Source organism: Anopheles stephensi, chromosome 2, assembly GCF_013141755.1.
Source record: "Anopheles stephensi strain Indian chromosome 2, UCI_ANSTEP_V1.0, whole genome shotgun sequence".
Classification (NCBI taxonomy): domain Eukaryota; kingdom Metazoa; phylum Arthropoda; class Insecta; order Diptera; family Culicidae; genus Anopheles; species Anopheles stephensi.
In genome coordinates, this window is record NC_050202.1 from 51,066,057 (window position 1) to 51,081,019 (window position 14,963).

The 14,963-nt window shown below is 45.0% G+C and overlaps 3 protein-coding genes across 10 annotated transcripts in view; 1 reads left to right on the forward strand and 2 right to left on the reverse strand.

Moving 5' to 3' along the window:
- The window catches only part of LOC118502591 (pseudouridine-metabolizing bifunctional protein C1861.05), a 209,565-nt gene that overhangs the window by 34,045 nt on the left and 160,557 nt on the right, over positions 1 to 14,963 (reverse strand). The window lies entirely within an intron of this gene.
- Positions 10,420 to 12,426, reverse strand: LOC118502593. The gene is made up of 2 exons (XM_036034947.1): positions 12,158 to 12,426; positions 10,420 to 12,093 (listed from the first exon to the last, which is right to left on the reverse strand). Exons 1-2 carry the CDS (start codon positions 12,302 to 12,304, stop codon positions 10,570 to 10,572), a joined length of 1,671 nt encoding a protein of 556 aa, XP_035890840.1. The 5' UTR covers positions 12,305 to 12,426; the 3' UTR covers positions 10,420 to 10,569.
- Positions 13,242 to 14,963, forward strand: part of LOC118502590 — a 143,189-nt gene continuing 141,467 nt past the window's right edge. For 2 of the 7 annotated variants that reach the window (XR_004905056.1, XM_036034943.1), the window contains exon 1: positions 13,244 to 14,562. The gene's annotated coding sequence lies outside the window, so the exon portion shown is untranslated. Of the gene's footprint in view, positions 14,563 to 14,963 lie in introns of all 7 variants that reach the window. The other 5 variants (XR_004905057.1, XR_004905059.1, XR_004905060.1 and 2 more) reach the window with 5 other exon arrangements.

The following is a 14,963-nucleotide window of genomic DNA, read 5'->3' on the forward strand; positions in this document are numbered from 1 at the left end:
AGCGACGCAAAAGCGAACGAAAGCACAAAACAAAAAGGGATCAAATGGAACGACTCGGGATACAAAAAGAGGAGGCCCTTTGAAGGCAAATGACAAATCGATTGGTTGGAGAAAGTCCAGCAACTGGTATGCTGGATTCTCGGGCCTGGACTTCCTTCACAAATCATCTTCCCCTTTTTGGGCTAATGTTTGGTTTTGTTGATGGAAAATATCCTAACCAGTTCCCGATTTCCGGACGGTTATGTTGGAAATTAGCATCCTGAGCTCAAACCGACATGTGCTCCAGACTGCTGTCCAGCTGTACTTTATAGCGACATTCTCAGCAAGGATTCTCAAGACGGTAGCCTGGCCACACCAAAAGCTGGGGTGACGGGTGGTGTTTCGATGATGAAGATGATGATGGTCGGGAGCGATAATATAGCTGCGACTTGCAGCGAACCCCGTTAAAGGGGCTCCAGCACTTTTGATAAACACTACAAACGACCGGGACGGACGGGAACTTGACGTTGGGAGAGGGGGGGGGGGAGGGGGAGACGGACGCCCAGTTTTTATGGCTCATTAAAGTAATTGGATCAGCTTGCTTGTTTGACCTACATCACTTTTATGAGCCATATATTTATATCTCGTTGGACGCCATTTCGGGACCGGCCGGGAATGCTATGATTGAGTGGCGAATGCACCCCAGAGCTAAATGGGACGGCCTGGATTCCTGGTTTCTATTTTCCAGGAGACGGTGCCAGGTGCTATTGATGAGTTTGAGAATGTTCCGTTTAACGTCGATTTCTCCTGCCTTTGGGCCAATCATAGGTTTTTTGTTTTCGGTGAGGTGTTCTAAGTGGAAGTTGGGTGGTTTTGTTTGGTTGGAAGGAGTACATTGCTGGCGAATGGGGGAATATATTATGGGATATTCTGGTCCTGGAGAGCACGGGGATGGGGATGGGTAAGCAGTACATAAAACAATTCATTATAACGATCTGTCCCACCTTCTACCGTAAACCGAATAACCATTCTGGCTGGTGTAATTGAATCCACTGGCTGCGGCAGTTGATGTTTTTTGCTTTTATAAGCTACAATTATTACGAAACAAAACGAGCTTTAAATTACTTTAAATGAACCATTACATCGGGAAACGAAACGCAATCGCACCTGCGTCGTGTGCCTTTTTCCATTTCGATTCAGCTCGCCAAAAACCACCTGTTGCGTCGCCGTGTCAGGTTAAGGTTAACATTCTCCCAAGGAAAAAAAACAGCAAAGGCGTGCGTTTAGAAGCGTAACAGAGACTGAATTTTCCCGAATTTGCTTCAACCTTTGGGCGAACTTCGATTGTCAAGTTGTCCCATCAAAAAGCTAACTCCAGAGAGCTTTTATTTCGTGCGGGATATTGTGGTTTTCAATCAATAATAGACCATCATGGTTGCCACCGTTCGCGAAGCCCTTGGCCATGAAATTCCTACTTTTCATCCATCATAACGGGTGTCTGTGTGTGTGTGTGGGTAACGTATTTACGCTGCATGAAAATTTCTCCTTTTGTCGCTCTCATTCTCTATCTCTCTTACCAACACAGACACACACAATCGCGCCATTAAAAGGATTAGCAAAGGAGCAGAGTTACTCTCAATTTTCTCACACTGTCGTAGGTTTGCTCTAGTTACATCCACTCATTGTGGAAGGGAGAAAGTTCCGTACCGGTGGAGATAACCGATGGAGACCGGTTTTCCAGTAAAAACAGCTGTTTTTGGAACGCACTGTTGTTGTGCCACTCCTATCACTCACCAGCTCGACACTGGATATTCTCTCATTCTCTCTCTCTCTATGGATGGCAAACACACAGCATCTCTTTCTCTCTCTCTTTTGATCTGTTTTTCCCATTCTCTTTATCTCGTTGGGAAATTTTTAGTAAAGTGAGAGACAAATTTTGTAATAAATTTCGTACTCGTAATCCAACACTTGTAAAGCAACAAAAAAACCGATTGAAATTACGAGTCTGTTCTGATGTGCTGTTTTTACGTTAGTTTTATGGTTTATTTTTTAAATGAAAACTTATCTATGTTTTGTAACAATTTTTATAATTTACGTTTGAAAATTTTCGATCGATTGCAATATACTTTAAATTATTAAAAGAATTGGTTCCTACTGTTACTTTCTTTTATTTTTGCTAAAATGTTGTAGATGGCATGGTATGCAACAATAGAAGCACAAAAATGTATGTATAAACAGGTAAAAAAGAGCGGGTTAAACAGAAAGCCATACAATTCGGTTTCAATTTCACGTTTGGTTGCATACGCGAAGGAGTTTTCCTTCTGTTTACATACTACCCTCAACAAGAAGAACAGCTTCTTTTCTTATACCAGCGTAAAAGAGATTTAAAACGTATGCAAAAGGGAAAAGAAAATTAAAAAACAACCAAAACACGTCACTGTCATCCGGTTCACCGGAAGTTTTGTTTCTTCGTGGCCGGGTGGTCGGGGCTCTCGCCAGCCACGGGAAGTTATTGTCAAATCGAGAACTCCCAACACACGCCAACCCACTTTAACCATGCTGTAGAATCAGATCATTTGGGAGTTTGAGCTCATTTCATCCAGCCTTTCGTTTTACTGACTCCGGTCTGGGGCTGGTATGTTTTTCTACGTTGAAAAATATTGTTTCACTTTTACTACGCGTAAAAGTAAAATGCCGCTCCGGTAGCAGGCGTAGGAAGGAAAAGTGACACATCGCCATATGACATACGGTAGTGGGAACCACGTGTTTTTTGGACCACTGTGTGGGAAAAAAGGGATGGAAAGGGGGGCAATTGTTATTGAACCGTTCGAGTGAAAAGCGAACACAAGCGAAGTGAAACGGTGGTCCAGATGCTTGCTGAAGAAGGGCGTCAAGAGTGAGAACGAGTGGCCAGAAAGAGCTATTTTGGTTTCAAGGGGGAGAGGTTTTGGGTGCTCGTTTTTTATCGGGTACCTGCCAGTGACCTTTCAGAAGGGTGAGGACATTTACTGGAGCTGGAAAATACGCACAGTCCACGTACGCGCGAGGGAAATAATTGCCCAAGATAGCATAAATGTGAAGCTTAATAAATTTAAATTTAGATTTTCCCCCGTTTTCGTGTAGCAAAGCAAGTGTGTGTTAATTATTGTTCAAACTTCCCACACCTTCATCACCAGCAGCAAAACGCCATTTCAATCACCAAAAAGCCACGGAACCACACGCTCTCATTAGCGAAAATCGATAAATTTTCCCAAAAAAACCCCAAACCTACCTGGGTTACCTCTTGTAAGTTTTCGAAAGGCAACACACAAAACCCCAGGTGCAGCAGCTGGCGGGATGGAAAACTGGCAAGCGAACATCCGCGGTGGTCGGTAATTTTCGTTTCGCTTCGATTGATTTATTGACACGTTTGCGATGCTCACGCTTCACTCCGCCGTACGCCCGGCGCTTGCTTCGTAAACGGTTCTGTGTTTTTCCACCATCAGCCCTGATGATGGTCATCATCGATTGACTCGCACGACTCAAACGGGCTGGGGAAAATGAAGTACCAACAAACCAACAAAAAAAAAAAAAAACGGAAAGAAAACCCCGTACAACATAAACACGACACCAGGCGTCTCCATCGGTGGGAAAGCAAGAGCATTATTTGGGGTAAGTGTTTGTGTGTGTGTGTGTGTGTGTGTGTGTGTGTGTGCTGGAAAACATTCATAAAAATGGTTTCCAACTTTATCCATCGGTATGCACCAGCTGGCAAGGGAAATGGTGGGGGAGGGGGGGTGAAGTGGGAGGTGGGTGAGGAAAAACACGGAGAGCAAACCGTTCCCCGTACCGTACCGGGAAGCAGTGAATGATGCGGAAATGATCGCACGGTGGAAAAGTTTGTCATGTCCAATTTTCCCGACCAACCCACCACAAACCACTAGGGCGCACACACACACAAATGGCAGCTTTGATGGGTAAATCAAGAGACACGAACGCAATGTAGGTGTGCGGTTGTGTTGAATTAATTTACAATTTGTTGTAACGACAGTATTAAAACTGAAACCGTCCACCGTCCTGTTGGACGCCTCGGCGCGCGGTATGCCATTTGGACTGGACTGGACTCGGGCGCTTTCTGTCCCACCAGCAAAACGACACCGGTAGAACGAAACCGCACACAAATTAGCTCACGCGGGTGTTGCGGGCACCGGTCCTGTGTGTGTGTGCAGAAGAAAATCAAAACCAAATGTAAAGAAAACGAGAGCAAACGGTTTTCCCCGAAGCGTAACCGAACCGTTGACCAACAAAGTGTAAATTGGTGTACGTCAGAGAGGGAGAGAGAGAGAGACAGGCTGGAAATGGCGGTGCGTGGCCGTTGCCTGGTTCCCTTAAGCGATCTTTGGTACACAGATCTACAAAAAAAAACCCTTCCTTTAGCCCCCAACTCTTTGCCCCACAATCGAGTAGTGGTTGTCGATGGGGAAACGTGTTGTTATGGCAATACTTTCCCTGCGTAAACCTGTTCGGGCCGGTCGGATACATACACACACCCAGTTGATCGTTTGTGTGCAATCAGATAACTAAAGCAAATGAAAAAAAATCTTCACCTCATGGGGAGGTGGTTTTTATGCCCACATTTCCCCATCTCCCAGTATGTTTAGTTAACGCCCTTGTTCGCGGTACCGTGAGATTGACGTCTCATCGGGATCATCGCCTAACCCTACCGTGCGCTCTAGAGCAAGGGAACACTGGTTGACGGGTTTTGCAAGACGCCCAGAGGTTTGGTGGTGATGGTGACGGGGAGTGGTGGTGGTCACGTAAAGAAAGTAAACGTAAATCCAAAACGCAATCCCTCGGGAAAAGCCACTAAAATCTCGAACCGGTAAATATTTACACCAGAGCTTAATTACGATCACAACGGGAGGGCTTGCCATTCGCCTTTCGGTGCGCTGGCTGTACACGGACAGGTGTGTGTGTCTGTGTTTGTTTCCCATGAAATGGTCTTGGGAAGCGAGAGTGAAAAAATTAGGTCCATGGTCCGAAGCCGGGTTGGCTCGCTGGGTGGGGGGTTCGGACGAAGCGAAGTGATCTGTTGTTTGTGGTACAAATTGAAACTTAAATGAATCGTTTAAATGTGGTGTCTTTTCGAGATTTTGGTTTTTTCATTTGTGGTTTTACGGCGTGATAATCTTTTACATAAAAATGGGTAAATAACCCCAGTTTTTTATCTAACAAATTCTATAGCGTATAAAGAACAATAACAACATATATCTTGATTTCTGCTTTAAAAACGATTTCTTTAAAAATATAAGTACAAAGGAAATATTGTAATAATTTAAAACTGGAAAGGAAATTTCAAAATATTTCAGTTGATAAGGCAAAATTAACTATTCTAATGCTCCGTGGCACATGATACTTCAAAACAGCCTGAATGATACGTCAATGTTAACATGTGATAGTAGACTCGCCGCACAGTTCAAAACCATAACACATGTGTCCCCATATTACATCTTGATTTTTAAGAAATGTATAAACATTAAATCTGCTTACTCTAAAATACTTTTAACAATAGTTGTCAAGTTCATACCATCCACACAGATCTCAAGACGACGTTTAGCCATGATAATTTCGTATCCTGTTTACAGAATTGCAGTTCTCTCGTTCTCCTGTGACTTGCCAAGCATTTTATTAACCCAAGACTACTAAATTCTTCCTTTCCTGCATCAAGGAGGTTAGATATTTTGTGATCATTAGGAGAGGTTCGATGTTGAGTTGCGCCACCCCGTACGCAGGGCACCCGTTACTATCTTCTCTATTCTTCTTTGACACTGCAGCTTCGAAAGGTCTCAGCCTGCCATTTCTGGCTTTTTGTGACTTAGTTTTACCCGTAGCTGGATTTGTGACTTAATTCTAGCCGTCGTCAGTCCTACGTACGGGGAAGCGGTCTGGATAGGATTTGATCCCCAGTTCTGCCATATAAAAACCGGCGCCGCTTTCGCCTCAGCCGACACGGATCGCCCTCGTGACTATCCAGCTCCCGGTAAAATCAAGTCAAAAGAAACCAGTAATGGCAGTCAGATGATTATTGTGACGAACTTTAAGGTTTCTTGGTTCAAACAGCTATGCTGAACTTCAGGAACTGAATTAGATGAAATTTAGCCTGCTGAGTTATTGCTAGCCACCAGTTACAAATATAAAGGGACCGTTGTCAATTCGCTTTCGGACCACAACCGTTCCCACCTTAACAGGTCAAGGTTTTCCCGATGATGGGCTGAAATGTTCAGCTGCGGGTAATTGAAGTCAAGGAAGCCAGAAGTGGCAGGCCAAGACCCTTTTAGGGTTGAAGTGCAAAGAGGCAGGTGATAATTATACTATATTTTATGGCGTCCTTATCATGTTCGTAATTATTAGTTTAGAAGATATGTGTTATTGTTGGCGAGAATATTATGTTTCTTTGAACATTTATTACATCAATATTCTAGTATGGGCTTTAAGAGAACATACGTGCTGAACTTTAATGAATAGTCTCTAGACTATTTAAAAATCTACACCATTTGTAATTTAGCTTACATGTAACCAATGTAGGCTAGTCTATATTTGGTTAACCTAAAAATCTGTTAAATTGTAGTAGCTGTTTTGGATATTCGATGGTCTTGCACTTAAGTTCAATAAATGTAAAAATAAATTGTTAAGCTATCAATGTTTATACTCAAGGATAAATTGAAATTAACGTACGATATCGTTTGTTGCTTAGCAGCACATTTATATAAACCAGGTGCCATAAAGGACACACACACAGACTTATTGTTATCTTCATGGCGTCACAATGCATCGACGCTTCGATACAACAGCATATGGACAGTGCATAAAACCCGCCTGTCCCGTACTATCGGTTGCCCCGTCCGAGTGACGAGCTCTTATTTATAACCGAAATTTCGAAAATTCCCTAAATCCCACCCTTTGCAGCACAATGCCACCACCATGGTGATCGGGTGTGAGATTGCAAAACAGGCACACTAACTAGCTCGACGGCACAGGCAGGCAAGAAGCAGAGGAAGCAGAAGCAGCTGTGTGGGTCGAAAGGCTTGCTCGTGAACTGACGGAGGAGAGGCAAGTATGACTTACCGAACAAATTGGACGCAACACCCTGCCCCATCCATCCTAAGATCGACCAGCGCTTTGTGTTTGTGCTAACCGAGCTAACGATTTAATTAGCAGCAGTCGGTGATTTTATTAATACCCTTGTCTCCCAACCGAACCGTTTCTGCCCCGACCCCAAACGGATTACGGAGATCACAGGAATGCATTCACTGCGATGCGCTTCTTGGCTCGCAGTTTGCGATGCATCGTGTGTTGACACTATGATTAATGGCCTGGCGGTACCAAACACGCGGAAAACACAAACGACGCTGTACGTGGGTTTTTTGGCAATAATAGGTAACTACAAACCGATTCGATGCAAAAACAATCGATTGATCCGGTGCATAATTGCTTGAAGAACTGGGAGAGGACTTCTAGCACATGGGACATAGTTGTTATCACCTTAATTATATGGGAGTAGAGCAGACCTCTTAGAGAAAACACTCTTTTGCTTTTAATTTCACCCGACCACCATCGATGCCAGGTCGCCCTAGTTTATTCGTTGTGGTTTTGTGGAATATGGCACCGAAAAGGCGAAGTATATTCCGCACCCTGCAGAATCACTTCCCGTGAACCTGTGTAGCCGAGCACTGTGTGAACGAACAGACTGGATTTAAAATGCAGCTCAAAGCCAACGAAAGCATTTGCATTAGGTACGTGTGGACGGGCGGGAATGGTAAGTTCTGTATGTAAAACGGAACACCGACCCAAAAGGGCTGTAAATTGTTACTAGCACAAACGGAAGTAAGGCTAACGTTGCCCGAAGCCCCATCCGTCCGGGTCGGTCCGTAGTGCTTGTGACTTGATCAACCCCAATGCACAGTGCAATTGTTGGTCGATTGCCATCAATCCTGGCGTGCTCGGGTCGGTCCTGCACGAAGCCGTGGGAACGTGCACCACGTTGGAGCGATTGGTTGACGTGAAACGCACCCAAACTATGTTTTATCGCGCTCGTGTATGTGTGTGTGCGTGTGTTTTGTGTGGCACAAACGGTCCTGACCAGATGATTGGAAAATCGATGAGGTAAAAGTCGATTCGAAGTCAACACGGGGAAATAAACGGCTGGAGGCATTAGTTTTGCAGAGAGTGTTCTAGTTTTAATTTTAAGACAGGCAGACTTCTCGAGAATTGTACTCCTGTTTTGGTTTAACCATGTTGTTCAGATTTGAAGAGGCATTTGCAATCACTTCCTTTGAACGTTGGCAATGGAGTGTTAGTTAATAAATGACGACTTCGTTCCATGATCAATAGCCTCACAACGATAAGCCGACCCTTTTTTCGAAGAGATTTAATCTGCTTCAAATGCCCATTCAACCGCAACCCATCTCATTAGAAATGCAGCTCGAAGCGGCATTGTAGTAACTGCCAATTTGTTCCTAACAACGCTTCAACCGTACCGTTGTTCCTCACGAGCCGAAGAACCGACCGACCGACCGACCTGACTTTCCACGTGCAATGGCAGGCAGGGGAGAAATCTAAATCGAAGACAGAACAAACAGTGCAAAACGTATCGTGATGGTGTACCCACCTGCTTTCGTCGAAGGCTTTACTGCCCGCATCGTGCCGGTTACTTACCGGCACTTGCACTTGGAGACGATGAAATTCATACTAAAATATTCATACACTGATTGATTTATGCTCATTGCAGTGTGCACCGGTCGTCGGCATTCGGCGTTTTCCGTTGCCCAGCGAACCGACTCTTCGTACACTTGCAATGCTCAGTCATTTTAGCAACCCGATCCAGGCAAAACCTGGTGCTTTGATCGAATCGAATCGAGCGTTACTTTTTCTTCTGAACCGACGAGATGGTTATAACCACAATCGCAAAGATGGAGGAAGAGTTCTGCAATTTCTTTCACTCAAAATGAAATACTTCAAGGACTGTTTGCGGGTTTTTTTTCCACTGGGATTCCACTGGGCTCCGTGTACGAATCTTGTACAACGGTTGAAATGCAAGCAGGAGGAAAAAAACACGATAGTTTTCTTCTTTTGAGGTGAAAATTCTTCCCGCGTTCCCATCAATCATCGATCAAGCGGCGTTAGTGTGGGAATTCCATCGTAATATCCTATCAGATCGTATTAATGTGAATTATTAAGCAGCCGGATTCGTGAAGTGTCGATTGCTCATAACGCATGCTCCTGGCCGGGAGAAGAACACCGCACACCATTACGAACAGAGATATTACTTTAAATAATTAAACCACGGCTGAATGTGGAACGTGAGATGGTGTAAAGATGAATTTGCTAAAATTCCGTAGCTCGATTATTGGAACTGAATAGGTGGTGCTCTAGATGCTGCAACACCGTAAATATAAATTAATTCATAAACAGAACACTTAACTCCATTTCATCTGTAAAACCTATTGTCTTTTTAAGTATGTTTGGTGTACTTTGTGTACTCAAAGAAATAAAAAAAACCTTCTGCAAGCCCATATCGTCTTGCTTGTGTATAGGATGAGATGTGTAAGTTTATCCAGAAGTAAGATTCCGCATATTAAACCTATTAAACTAATAGCTCCGATTATTGTGTTGCGCGGCAAACCGCAATAAATATAAAAACTGTCAATATGTCAGTTAGATCAAGATAAGAATTGCTATTGGTGCAGATCTGTAACGAATAGGTGTAAATGTTTTAGTAATCTTAGACTTAGTGTGATTCCCGAGCAAGAGGCAGTCCTTTAGAAAGAGCATAGAAGAACGATCTGAAAGTAGTAATGTTGATCTATTCAACAAAAAGCATTAAATATGAGTTGAATACTGATATCAGAGGATATTAAATTATCAAATGAAAGAAAATAATTATAAAAATTCATCTTTGACAGCCTCAAATATCCCTCTGTACTCTTGCGGATTGGTAAAGTCTCTAAGAATTATATTTATGGCCAGTTTATCACGCTAACATCTCTCAGTAGACCTTCTACGAAAACTGTATTTTACCGTGAGGGTTACACAGACTCAACACCCTTTCTCAACAAGGGACAGAAATTTAGGTGAGGGATACATAGAAAAGAGCCTAAAAATAGATCCCATCTCTTCTGAAAGTTTTTGGAGATATTTTAAACAAGTTTCTTGGATATCTTAAGCAACCTGCTTAGCCTCTGAAATTATGTTACAAAAAAAGGCTCCATGATTGCACTGATATAGAAATATTGCATGAGACAACTTTGTGCAGAATTGCAACAGCATAGCAAGCTTAACGCTAATGGATGCGGTGGCCACATACTGGATCGATACAGCTGCCTGCCATTTTGTGTGCGGTTTTTTTATAATTTGAGTCCTCCGAGGTTTTACCGCAATGAATGTGGACACTTCCGGTGCAGCAAGCTTTTACTGAAAGCGGACCATTCCATTCGCCATCATCAAATAAGTTCAGATTACTTGTTCACATCATTGCCAACTTTTTATCCAAATAAAATACAAAACTCAAAACTCTCTACCACGTGTAATTTTGAATGCTCCCTACAAGGTCTCTCACATGCCAGCAAACAAATTCAACGCACCACCGTTAAGCTGCCGTCGGGGATCATCGCACGATCGGGACCGCATCCGCATCGGTTTGGGAATTTTGTCCTCCAAGATACGGAAACACTTCCACAAGCTGTACCGAATCTCGAGCGTGTCGAAGAACAGTCGACTGTCGTACCAGGAGATGTGATGCGCAGCGTACCGGTACTGTTCCCTCAGCGGTGGATTAAGACTCGGGGCGTGATCGAACCGATTGTGCAGTACGCTCGTAATGTACGCATTCATCGACCTTGCCCGATGGATCCAGTTGATCAGTGTCATCACGGCCATTATGGTGGCATGGATACGGTTCGCGTGTTGCGGTTGTTCGAACATTTCCGCCTGCGAATCGATCGAATGGTACAGAAACTTCTTTTGCACCTTTAGCAACAGACAGCTGATGGCGGAAGCAGTAAATCCTCCCGGGACTTCGACGAGCAGTGTGCAGAGCAGCTGGTAGAACACTTCCAGGTTCATCTTACGCTGGCTGTGGAGTTCTATCGCTTGTAGCAGTGCATGCTCTAGATGGATCCTCTGTTCCATGAGCAACTGTTGCAGAGGAGTAAAATCCGTTGCCAGCACAATCTCGTAGTAAGTGTCCATGTGGAAGACGGCAGGGGATTGAAACTGGTCCGCATTGTGTTGACCACGGTCGAGTAGCTTTATCAGCACTTTGCAGGCCAGTATGCATCTGGTCGCGTCTTCGGATTCGATGCACTGCAGCAGATACTCCACTATGAACGGGCTCACGTCCGATGTCAGCTTCTGATTGCGTGGATCGTACAGTATCATGTACGAGGCGGCATGTTCTACCGTCGATCCGAACTCAATCCGTGCCTCGTCCGACATGTCGGTGTCGAACACGAGCGGCAGCATCATGACGAAGAATCCGTACCGATCAGCTACCGATAGCAGTGGAACGAGATCCTTCAGACACTTCTCGAATCCTCGCCGAAGTTCGTAAATTTGATTGCGGCTTGTCCCGATCATCACGCTTGTGTGGTAAAAGCGCAGCAACTTCGACAGCTCAGAATATTCGATCAGATCCCAACGCTGCGATACGATCACGTTCTGCAGCACGGAAAGAACATGCCGAACCTGCCCAATGTCGGAGAGCTGCAGAAACCGTTCAACGCGATCGATTAGCTTCGATAGCAGCGGAGCCGAAGGTGCTTGACATTCGAGCACAAACAGCAGAATTTCCACGCAGATAAACTCCACATGCCACAGGTTTTCCGTCTGGAGAAACTTCAGAATCGTATCGATCACTTCGTTCAGTAGCTCCGGAACGAGCAGATCAATGGCAGCTTGGAAGAGTACCTTCGCATTCGCGAACGGCTCTCGCTGGCAACGCTTCAGTGGACTGGGCCTCAGCCGAAGATGTGCCACATAGTTCTGGACCAGTATCAAGGAACACTCGATTATGGCATCCCGGTCCGGTACGTACTGGATGATGTGCCGCTGGGATCTGGTAACGATTTTCTGCAGGATCTACTTGGCCAGAAATTGTGAGCCTTTGTTTGTTGCTGTGCCCATTGTCACCTAAATGGCTTACCTTTAACGCACGGGTTTCTTGGATGTTGGGCGACCGTATGGTAGGATCCAGAAAGATTCCGCAGGATATTTTAAGCTGATCCACCAGCAACCGCGTCTCGGCCGTGGTTAACCTTTTCCGGGAAAACAATGCCGAAAGTCTTCCCATTCCCGACAACAACAGCAGATGCCAGATGCATTAGGCATCCGAACTTTGCGCCTGTCTGTGTGTGTGTGTGGGGATGTGTGTATTTGTTTGCGTGGTCGAGACACAAAACCTAAATATAGCCTACTTTTTAGCTGGGTTTTGAGAAAAAGACGAATGTAACTCACCGCCTTCTAAGTGCGCTTTGGGGCAAAAATGTTTTCTTGAGCTTTTGAATTTAGAAGGCGTGTGCGCCATCATACCAAGGTAGCAATGCAGCTAACATTGTGCGTCTGTTTGAGTTATTGTACCGTAAAGAATGTCTGCCATTGTACTTTAAACAAGTGGCTGCTGGTTTTGCTTGCCTCCGTAAGCGGAAAACGGGAAAAAAAGCAAAGTTTTTCACGGCTGAAACGCGGGCGACCGAAAACCGAAAAGCGTTTCGCAGGAGTGCAAGAGTGCAAGGGAGAGAGAGAGAGAGAGAGAGAGAGAGAGAGAGAGAGCAAATGCTTGGACAATTTTCCTCCCAGCACTTTCCAAACAATTGTTTTGAAAGCAATCTGACAACGGCACTTACCCTCAAGTGGTCAACCCACTTCAGCGAGCGAGGAGACAAACGCGTGTAAAATTCGGCAGCCGTGTTCCGGCAGGACGATAATGGAGGAAGAATTGCTTAGGCCGCGCACACACGTTGCTGGGAGGCAAAATCTTCCACTCACATGCCAAATGTCCTTCCATCTGTTGTGTTTGATGGTAGTGGTGATGTTTGAAGGGTCCGAACCGTCCGAAGAAAAACACCGGTTATCCTTTACGTTTCGAGCAGTTGTTTTTTTTCCTTCTCTCGAATGAGAAGACACAAATTCGAGCAGAAAATATTCGAGTCGAGAGTGAACTGAGCAGCTGAGAGCAAACGAACGAGATTTCTCTCTCACACGCTCACGTATATTCTCACGCCGTCTCACGGCACGGAATGGGATGTGTCTCTTTGACGACTCGCCACTTACTCCCGAGCCTCGGCACACTAGAGCGAACAGCTCGAACAGACGACCAACCGGGGAGCATAACGCCGAATAACGCTCGCGTAACGAACTGGCGCGCGCCGTATCGAATGTGTGTGGCACGCGCGTCGATCCGCCGAAGCTCACGACCATCAGTTCGATTTCAGTGACGTTCAGTTGCGGTTCGTCGTCGAGCGGTCGAGCGGTCGTGAAAAAGGACGAGATACAGCAAAAAAAAAGGTGAACCAACCAGAGGCCACAAAAAAAAAAAAACAATACACGCACGCACCTAACCACACACGCATGCATGTGCATGGTTGATCGTTGCGTACAGTGTTAGTTTGATGCGAATGTGACACTTTTTGCCATCCATCCAAGCCACGCAACGGAAAAGGTGGGAAAGTTTTGAACGAAAAAAAAGGGGAAAAAGCACTTGAGTGGAAATTTTTAAGTGTGTGTCTGTGTGTGTGTGTCTAAGTGTGTGTGTGTGAAGTGATTTCTACCAGCTGATTTCTACCCTGCAGGCAGACCACCGATAGCGGGCAAGATTACTGCTGCATCCTTTAAATTATGCAAGCAAATCTAAACACAGTGGAAAAGCCGGGAAAATGGCAAAGAAGTTTCGTGTGCGGTTGGTGAGGTGAAACGGAAAACTTGACGGCACCGGGATCAACTGATGCGCGGCAAACGATAACGCGTGCAAGAAGGTGTGGTGCATTTGTTTTAAATTTTACATAGCGGTGCGTGTGAAAATGTGAGCAAAAATATAGAATTTCCCAACGAAATTGTGCTTCAGTCCGGTGCTGCTGGTGTAAATTACTCAACCAATGACCAGCACGCACTGTGAGGCTGGAATGAGTGATTTTGTCGGATGGAAGGAGTGTTTGTAAGTTAGTGTAACGATTAGTGGATGTGAAGCTCACATATACACAGTGTGTAAACGGCCTGCCACACCCTGTTCTACCTTGGTCTGAAAGCCGTCAAGCAGGCAAACGCGCGAAGGATAGTGCGTGTGTGTGTTTGTGTGTAAAGGTGAATAAAATAATCTAATCAAATATTCAACAATTATCGACCAAAAAGTTGGTCAATCCCCAACGCAAAGCAACGGAAGACCAGACCGTTTGGTTCGGTTGGCTAAAATTGCGGTGCGTACCCTGTCAGTGTGCAGTGTAAGAACACACCGTGACCGTACACGCGAGTGAAGCCGTTAAGCCTTCAACGACAACACACCGTCGAACGAAAGGATTCCTCAACCGTAACACACACACAAACCCAGCAAAAAAGGTGATGTTCGTTCCTCTTCGCAATCAGGTCGTACAGGGAACACACAAAGAAGGTTAAAGATTTTCAGCCTTAACGGATCCTGTTTGTATATCCGTAAGGGAAAAAGTAAAAACAAAATCGGATCCAGGTTCCAGAGTTTTTGAAGAAAGAAAGGTCTCGGTTGAGCGGACTTTTTTCTTGCAGATATTATCGCAGGTATCGCTCGGTTGCTAGAGAAAAAAGGTTCACGTAAGGGTGCAACATTCCGGGGAACCGGAAATGGGATACTAATCGCATCCCTACCCTTAAGATAACGGTGGTGAACTTTAAAGGAGGTTTCACCCATCTCACGACTTAACACGTTTGCCACGTGGAGCGCGAACATCTCGAAAATCTCCACCATCATTCCGACCGAGACACGG

Coding starts and splice junctions, on each gene's coding strand:
- LOC118502593 (XM_036034947.1), bottom strand. CDS start 12,304: ATGGGAAGACTTTCGGCATTGTTTTCCCGGAAAAGGTTAACCACGGCC. Junction 12,094..12,157: donor AAGAAACCCGTGCGTTAAAG/GTAAGCCATTTA, acceptor CTGGCCAAGTAG/ATCCTGCAGAAAATCGTTAC.